At 29.7% G+C, this 10,000-nt stretch overlaps 1 protein-coding gene across 1 annotated transcript in view; it reads left to right on the top strand.

Moving 5' to 3' along the window:
* Positions 1-10,000, top strand: part of LOC100204612 (protocadherin Fat 4) — an 89,490-nt gene that overhangs the window by 66,651 nt on the left and 12,839 nt on the right. The window contains exons 27-31 of the mRNA XM_065809958.1: positions 2,572-2,646; positions 2,848-3,021; positions 4,279-4,470; positions 4,949-5,099; positions 8,700-8,824. Of these exons, the coding sequence (XP_065666030.1) occupies positions 2,572-2,646; positions 2,848-3,021; positions 4,279-4,470; positions 4,949-5,099; positions 8,700-8,824 (717 nt within the window). The remainder of the gene's footprint in view (positions 1-2,571; positions 2,647-2,847; positions 3,022-4,278; positions 4,471-4,948; positions 5,100-8,699; positions 8,825-10,000) is intronic.

Consider the following 10,000-nt stretch of genomic DNA (forward strand, 5'->3'; position numbering starts at 1 on the left):
TAATTTCATAACATGGTACAAAATGTTTTGCAGCGTTTTCGCTGGTGTTCTTGATGACTTAAATTCTTCATCACCTTCTCCTTAACAGATATCTATCAAAATCAAAAGTTGTTACTTTTTTCAGAAGTCCCATTGCCTTAGTTCTCTTGTTAATATCAAAAATTATTTAAGATGCTCTGAAGCAGATCTGAAGCAGCTCTTATTATTTAAGATGCTCTGAAGCAGATAAATAACCTTCTCTAAACACTGGTTTAGTGAAGGTTATTTATCTTGAGCCTTGATTATCTTGAGCAAAGTCTGCTAAGTCTCAGTCAACTGAGCCTTGACAGACTTTGCTTGTGCGGTCCATCTTGTTCTAGACTGGTTTACAAGCTGTATTTCATTGTCAATGTCTTCAAATTTTTCCTTTAAATGTCTTAATCTTTTTGTGCTTGATGTGAAGAAAATATGCAACTGTTCGAGGACATTAAACAATTCTTGTATTAAAGTATTAACATTGCAGGCATGTTTAAGAGCAGTGTTTGTTCTGTGGTCTTGACAAAGGTATGTAGGGCACATTATGGCCTACTTCTTTTACATACTTTTATACTTCTTTATTTACATACTTTTGTACTCCTTTAAATTGCCCAGACATTGAACTTGTGTATTAATACGACTGAAAGACCATCTTTGATGTCTCAATGCCTTCTTTATGTAAAGAAGATAAAATTAGCTCAGTCATCCTTTTTCCAGTCTTATCAGTGCATTTGACTGATTTCAAAAGCCTTTCCTGAATCTCACTGTTTTCACTGGCCGTTCTTACAACTATACTTATTATGTCTTTGTGTGACATATTGGGAGTAGTGTCAACCATCACTGAAAAAAAATTGGAGCTGTTAATTTCATCAATGAACTGACTCTTCAATTCAGTTGCAATGAAACTAATCATTTCATTTTGAGATTTTTTTTTTTTTTTTTTTGATGATGGACTTGTGTTTGTAACTCTATATGGACAAAGGGCTCTATCTTCAATTTAGGCTTTTAGTGTGGGATTGTGGCAAGAGATGAGATTCACTACTGAAACAAAGTTACCTTGGTGAGCACTGTCAGACTTCCTAAATGTTAGCCCTTGGTTTCTTAAAGTCTTGCATGTATTGATAAGAGTTTCGACAGTTTTTCTATTTTGCACCTCTATTTTTTGTTCTTCTATCAGAGGAAGTCTATTGGATTTATCACTACGGTGATCTATATGTCTCTTTTTCATAAGAAAGTGATAATATTCACTTAATGCAACTTTAGGTAAAGTACGCCTGAAGTTTCCCAAGTTTGTCTTTCCCATAGCTTTTCATCTTGGACCAAGATTTTACCCCAACATTTATCCAAGCATCTTAAGTTTTTCTCTTCATTCCAACACCCTTTGGGAAAAGACTGCAAACAAAACGAAATGTGGCATCCTTTTTGGTGCTATATTCTAAATTTTCAAACTCTTTGTACCACTGGGGATTAAATCTATTTTTACAGTCACTTGGGAAACTAGCAAGTTTTGGTTGGTGTGGCCCTAACTGGAGTAAATACGGTTTTTGATTGTCTGTAATTGTATGTGGATGTAAACCTGGGTCTTGACTTATCAAAGCTGATGAATCTGATTTGTCAATTATAAAGTTGTGAGCTTTGATATCGAGTTTTAAAGAGAATGGTAAATTATAGTATCTGCGTTAGTTTTCACAAGAGAGAAAACAAACGCAGATACTATAATTTACCGTAATTTTTAAATGAGTTATATAAGAGTTACCACTCTTATGATAATAGAATAAGACTAATAACCTTATTTTATATTCTTATTTATATTAGACCTTATCCTTCAAGCCTTATTCCGATACTACTTTAGTATACTGATAATTGGAAGTAATAACAGGCGCAAAGCTGACCACTTTGCCCCTGTTATCAGTTTACCATTTATTTTCTTATACTTTCTTTTAAAAAGCTTTATGTTAAATTATTATATTAAAAAATGAATCATATCATTCAAATGATATCATATCTTACATAAAAAGACAGAAATGTTAAAATTAATGCATGAAAATAAATTTTCAAATGTTTCAAAGTAGAAAGTATGCAAAAAAAAGTAATAACTACTTTTAATTAAACATACAGCGTAAAGTTGTTGCTGCAATTTTTATTGTTGATAACGAAAAATAGTAGCCCCAAAAAAAAAAAAGGAAATCAAAATGGTGCGCCATGAAGAAAATGTTCCTCTTGTGAAAAAAGGCCTTAAGTTGTTTAATAAATGTAATGTTTATGTTGATCGATTTTCTCTAACTTTTTCAATTTATTTAATAAAAATATATTTTTCATTTTATTACCAATTTCCCAATTGTCCCAACTTGTTGCAAGGAAATTCCTAACTTTTCTCTTTTCAAGATTCTGAGGGGGATAGACCCCCTTCCTCCCCTCTCCTGACTATAAGGATAAAAAAAACGTTTTTAATTGAAAATTTAATTTCACACCTTAATTAACAATTTATTGTTTTAGAAATTCTAAATTTTTATTTAATATAGTTGAATGAATTATCAAAACATTGTTAATCTTTAGATAAATGACAATCATGAGTTGGTTGTAAAATCTGCAAGTTTAGACTTTGAAACAACTATGCTTTATGAAATTAATGTAAGTTGTTTTATCATTTTAATTAGCTGAAAGAAAGCTCTATAACTCTCTTAAGGGTTGCAATTAATTATCCATTGGGTTACAGTTTTATTTAGTTACAAGTTAACGCAAATCCTGTTTAATCAAATAAAAATAAAAAAATTTAATTTATTGAAAATTCCAACTTCTTTAAATACTTGTAAGATTGTTGCTTGCTTGCAGGTTACTTGTTTTGATTTGGATTTTGAAAATAAGAGCATTTCAAGAATCTTCTTCATTCAAGTATTAAACATTAATGAAGCTCCTTCAATCGTTCTTACTCCATCTTTAATTGATGAAAACAACAAACCTGGAAGTGTTGTAGCTTTTTTTGATTGCAGAGATCCTGATAACTTGGTAAATATTATATCCATTTTTGTATTTTACTATTTCACTTTTTTTCAGTTGTAACCATAGATACAACTAATTCAGTTGTAACCATAAAAAATTAACAGTAATAAAGAAAAAAAAAATGCAACAATTTCTAGTTACACAGCTGTTAAAAATGTTCTTACCACAAAAACAAGAACCACGAATACAAGACCACAAAAATTGTGTGTTTCAAAAAGTATTCTATAGCACTTCTTTTTTTTTTACTGTATTCCCCTCCCAAAGGCCAAGGAGGCCACTGCAGCTAAGGAGGTTGCTCTTTTTTTATTGTTGTTGCTATGACAACCCTCTCAACCTTTTAACTCTGAAATACAAGCCTTGATGAACAACACCCCTGCACAAAGAAAAAAGTTTAGCACGGTACTACCAGAGACATAGTGGGAATCAAACTCACCACTATGTCTCTGGTAAGCTGTCTATGACATAGTGGGGATCTACCAGAGACATAGTGGGGATCAAACTCACCACTATGTCTCACTAAACTAAGTGCCATGCACCAATGTACTGTGCCAGTACACTGGTACATGGCACTTAATTTAGGTGTTACATAGTGGCATTGCAGTAGTATGCCATTGTTTCTTACCTTAGTTTAGATAAATGAGTTAATTAAAATTTTACAAATTTAACAAAAATTCTTTTTCTAAACATTATATAAGTAGCAGAAAATTAAACTAAATTAGATTTATAAAACTTAAACAAAAAATTTGTTTAAGTTTTATAAATCATTGGTTATGATTATTTGAGCTGTTGAGTTTATTATTTTTTGTTTAAAGTTGTCAATCCGCTTTAAATCAGTAACTTATAGATTACTTAAGACACGCTTGCATTATAAAAGTTATATACCTCAAATGTATGTTGAGTACTATTATAAGACACCTTTGTAGACACTTGATTTAGGGCTCCTAAATAATTCTATAATAATGTTTGTGGTGCTTGCACTAAATCTAGAGTTGAAAAATATTTTTGAATTGCCTGATACAATTGATATTTTTTAACAATTTATTACAGTATTATGTAATTATTATGTTATTATGCTTTAATTTTGATATTGCTTTTTATTATTTATTAATTTTTAATGTTATTATTAATATTTTTATTATTGATAATATTATTATAGTTATTGTTATCCTTATTACTGCTATTATTTTTACTATTATTATTGTTAATATTATTATTTTTACTTTTATTATTGCTATTAATATTACATTATTATTATTTTTATAGAATGCAATAATTGATAATTTAACAATAACTTCAATAAATTCATATGGTGGTCAATTTGCTTTGTTGTTTCCATTTTATCTGGTATCAAATATTCTATTAGATTATGAAAATGTTTCTTTTTATACTCTTGAAGTAACTGTTACCGATGACGGAAAACCTCCACTTTCTCTAACTAAAAATATATCAATTAATGTAAGTATCACTTGGTTTATTACAATTTTGTTATTTATTTTATTATAAATGTCAACTTGGAAAAAAAGAGAGGAGTAATTAATCACAATTGTAAACATGATTTAGTATTGTTTTTAAGTTTGTTTATGTATTATTTTGCTGTTTATATACATAAACAAACATAACTGTGTTTGACTATGTATTAGAAGCGTGTAATCAACATTTTGTTTGTGGCTTTTAAAAATTTTTTTGCACCATTGGTTTATTTTTGTATTTTCTATATATTTATTTACATTATTATGTTATTAATATTATTTTTAGTTATTTGTATTACAAACAAAATCAAAAGGTTTTTTCAAACTTGTATATTGGGAAATATATGTAAAGTTTTTTATAAGAATAATTATATTTTTTGTGATCTTTAGTTTTTGTTTTCAAAATTCAAAAAAATGTTTTTAATTTTTAGGAATGTAAATTTTAATTTTATTTGCTCAATTAGATAAATAATCTGAACGAGGCTCCTACTTCTTTGTCTCTTTCTTCAACTTCATTTTATGAAAACCAGCTTCCTGGAACTATTGTCACATCAATATTTATAAGTGATCCTGATCAAAATCAAAACCATACTTGCAAGATTTTGGATGATGCAAGTAAGTGTTTATATTCCAAACATGTTTTTTTAAAAAAAGTTAATTTATGACATAATTTTGTGACAATATTTCGATATTATTTCAGTGTTTGTGATAGGTAGTTCTTTAGTATATTGGTATAGTTAGACCAGAGACGTGGTGGAACCTGAAAAACAGGTACGAATTTCCAGAAGAGGGGCCTGGTGAAGTACTTTTAAAGAGAGACAAATAAGCAATCAAGGAAAATTATGTTTATAAAATAAGTTTTTCATGGATACAGAATATTATGTAACTCGTTTGTATCAGCAATTTTTATTATGTCTGAATGGGTCAAACTCCACATTTTTTCATGTTCCACTGACAAGAGAACACAATCCCCAACATGCTCCCATGTCAACTGATTTGCTAGACGAATTTTGACAAGTTTCAGTTTGCTGAAAACTCTCTCACACTCTGCTGAATTTGTTGGAATTGTACTAAATATCTTGTATAGAACTGCAACAGAGTGGAATACAGCATCTAACATAGTCTTCAGCATAAAATTGTAAATGGTGAGGAAAGAAGGCAAAGTTTTGTTATCATTCTCTTAGGTAGCCTTTTTGTAGATCTAAACAAAATCAACCATTTCAGTTGTGAATTCATTTAAACTAATACCAGTTTTGAATTTTTCAAGCACTGATTGAATTTGTTCTTGTGAATTAGAGTTATGAAAATTCTGACTAATATCTTCACTCATATTCTTCAATAAAAGTGTGAAGAAAATTTATCCACAATAACTGCAGTTGTTGAATCCACTACGGTATAAAACACTTCTGCCAGTCACTGATCTTTAGCCTGAGTAAGTTTTTCATCTTACGTTTCATCGAAGTCTAGTTGTTTCTTTCTGCGAGTCCTATTCTCAACAAATTTTTGGTGTTCAAGCTGAACTTCAGTTGCAATTTTAACAGCAGATAAAACAGCATTTTGACCTGCACTGTCCATTGATACTTGAAGCAGTTGATCTGTAGCATTTTGTAAGACACTGAAACGAACACTGTGGGTAGCAGCCAGTTTAATAGACTGGTTCACATCCTCAAGAAGAGATTTGCACTTCTCAAAAATATCATTTTGTTTTCTTGAGTTTTCGTATAGAAAAGTCTTTAATTTCTGCACATCACCAGGCTTGTTTTCTGTTCCAAAAAAGTAAACAGAAACAACAGAAGATTTTGCTCAAGCTTTCATAACAAGATTTGTTCCATGAGATCCACAATAAATATTTTTGCCATGGGAGAACACTGCTTCAAATGTGTTGCAATTCCTTAATTTATTCCTTGCATATTGCTTGCACCATCAAAAGACATACCTACACAATTTTAAATATCTGCGTTAATTGATTTGATTTTATCTTTGATTTTATCACTTATTCCTTCACCAGTAGCTGTTCCAGTTTCAACCATTAAAATCAGATGTTCCTTTACAACGGCCCCTTCTGCAGCAAGCATAACAGAACGTAATACAATAGAACTTTGCTTATAGAGGTAATATCATTGGTGCCATCGGCTGATGGTGAAAAGAATACTGAGTTATTTACCTCATCTGAAATATTCTTCTTGACTATTTGTGTCATAGTATGAATTAGCTTGTTTTGTGTATAATTAGAAAGAAGCGTAATTCTAGCACCCCTCCTAGCAGATTGTTTTGAGTACTGCGAACATTTGAAAATTCTTCATTTAGCACCTCATCATACTGACTAAGTAAATTTAACAAATTTAGAAACTTACCCGCGCCACATTGAAAGACTTTCCTTTTTTCAGAGTCATTGTAAAAGTTCCTAATTTCCACGTAATACTCTCTGCGATCAAATACTAAACAGCATCAATAACTCGTATTAGGTATTGATGTAGTTTCCCCGCTTCTTTGCGTTTTTTGTTCAGATGTCTCATGGTTTCAATATTTTATGTTTAATCAATTGTGGAATCTGATATTGCACGAACCATAGCTTCAGGAGCATTTCAATGGTTTTTCTCGGTGCAATGCTTTGTTATGAGTTAAGTCCGCCGCTGCAGTTACAGGCACTTCATAGTTACCCATTTCTACAGGCACTCTCTCAGTTTCAGTAATGTTTCGGTTTCTGAATATTGCAGTTCTGCTCCTTTATCTGCTGCAGTTTTGACATCTTGATTATTGTCTGTTTATTGTACAGAAGATTGGTCACTAATCTCTGTTATTCTCTCTGTTTCAATAATAGGCCTACTTGTGATATTCACATTGGGTGTTGATGTTAATTCTACATTTTCTGTTGCTGTAAATGATGCCCCAGCTTTTCTCTGTAGTTGTGGCACTTGCACTGACGCGAGACCTGCCGTTAACTTTAATTGTTTTTGATCATTACCAGCTGGTTTCAATTCATGTTGTCGTTTTTGAGCATTTTTTTCAGGACAACATTTGTATTTCCATGTTGATTCTTTCTTTTTTTGTTCCTTCATTTCACCTGAAACATAAATAAGTTTAAAATTAAAACTATTCCTATGATAGAATACAGGGCATTGGTTTCTTTCATTTGAGTTATAACTACCATCGGCCCATGGATAGTTGTACTATCTATAAATTCCATGGACTGATAGGGAGTGAACTGGAGCATATTGAGTAGTAGTGAATGAAAGTAATAACAAAAATTCACAACATTATTTATCAAACATATATTAACCATTGATGCATTGATAAATAATGCAAAGCAAATGAATTCATGCATTTTATATATTTATTGTTTTCAATATTTCAATAACAGTTTTCTCTTTTTTCTGTTGATGGGATGGTTAATTTCAAATAAAGAGGAGACATTGTTTAATCTTTAGTCACTACAATGCTTGTTTTCGGTATTCTTTTCGTTTAGCAATACTTCTGCCTCTACCTTCTTCTGTTTCAGCCGCCATTGCCTTAGCATATCGTTCTCTTCGTTTTTTTAGCATATTGCTAAAAAAACGAAGCTCTTTTTTCAGCTGATTCATTTGCTCTAGCTTAACAATTCCGTTTTCTTTCTCGAGGAAGACAAGCTAATTGATCATTTTCAGTTTCCAGCTTTCTTTTTTATATTTAGCTTTCTTCTTTATATTTCTACGTTGATATGATATTTTTTTTTTTTTACTTATTTACTTTAAAAACTTTAATTATTATTTTTAATTACAATTTATAAGTAAAGTATTAAAGCATTACTTACTTTTTTACAGTATAAAATCTATCAATTTCAGGTCAGCAACGTTTTTTGTTTTTATTATTCAACATCGATTTTATTAATTTACGCTAAACAAAGTTTGTTGGTTTTTGTTTGTTTAAATTACCTTTTCTTAACGATTTCTTTTATTTACTTAAAATTATAGAACTAAAATAAATTTTTTCTGTTTGAGGATTGGGAGCCCAGTTTCCTGAGCCAGAATAAGGGCCCAGTACAAGTCCTTGTACCCTCGTACTGGGCCACCACGTCCCTGAGTTAGATCATATTAAAATTAGACAATCCTGTTTTATTTTATCTTTATTATTACTATTATTTAATCTTTTTATTTAAACTTTTTTTTTTTTAAAGGTAATTTTGCTTGAACACATGTAATGTTTAATATATTTTCTTAAAGTTCTTTTTAAATTTAGATTTTTTTTCAATGAATGGATCAGCTGACATAAAATTAACCAGCATGGTAGATTACGAAACCATTTCATTTCTTAGTATTGTTGTAGAATGCTTTGATAATGGTTCTCCTCCATTATCTATTAAGGTATGCATTTTTCTTATCAACAATTCACATACTTGTACATAAACAACATAAGGTATGCAGTACAACACAAAGTATACGGTACAACATAAAGTACAAACAACATAGTAACATTTTTAAGGAATTTTAAAATTTAACTAAAGTTAAATTTAATAAATTATAAATTTCGATAAAAATTTTTCAAGTCAGATTTAAAAAAAAATACTAGCATATTAGATTGGACACTTTACTTTTCTTTTTACTTATCTACAATTTTAAATCTCCCAAGTTTTTTAGAATATTTTTTTTTCCTGGTTTCATAAGAAGTTATTTGCTCTATCAGGCCATATAACTTGAAAAAATTTTTGAATTAAGTTTTTTTGACATTTTTGAAAAAATTTATTCGAAAACACTACCTATTGTAGAAAGATAAAAATAAAATAAAATATATAATAAAAGAAGAAAAAAATTAAAACGTTTTTCTATAAAATTTAGCTTTAAAAATTTGAAAAACTCTTAAACTTTGCAGTTAAATAATAATTAAATATTATAACAACAATTAGTTAGCTTATAATATATTAATACTCAACTCAATGCTGCTGCTGCTGTGGTTACTCATTTGTGTATGTTTGCACAGAACTCACAGCAGTCATGACACCTGAGTTAATGGCAAGAAAGAGTCACAGCACTTTTTGTATATTGAAATGTTAACAAAAGTGTATGCAAATATCTAAGTTATGTAAACTTCAAATTATGTAATGTTAAAACGTATATCAAGTTTTACAGTTTTACTTTTACTTTAAAATTGCATTCTTCGAACAATATTCCTTAGTGGTTGAAATGGTTAGCCCACAGTGTTCTGATGTAAAATGCTGCGGTTCAAATCCTTGCGCTTCCACATTTTTTGTTTTGTTTTGTATTCTTTTTCAATTTATTAAAACATAAAGTAAAACATTTTTGAAGTTCAATAGATATTCTTACTTTTATAAAGTTTTATTTTTATTTAAAATTGAATTGTGGCAAAACCTCCTTAATATTGTAAATATAAATAAAATAACAAATAATAAATGGTATTATTTGCCCTTTTATAAAGTTATTTTATCTTTTGTTTATTAAATAGTGTTAAAAATCAGCATGCTATAGTGGCCATATGTGTGCCATAGTGGCCGAAGTGGTTAGCTTGCTGCCCTTATTAGGTAC

This window comes from Hydra vulgaris, chromosome 11, assembly GCF_038396675.1.
Source record: "Hydra vulgaris chromosome 11, alternate assembly HydraT2T_AEP".
In the NCBI taxonomy this organism is placed as follows: Eukaryota; Metazoa; Cnidaria; class Hydrozoa; order Anthoathecata; family Hydridae; genus Hydra; species Hydra vulgaris.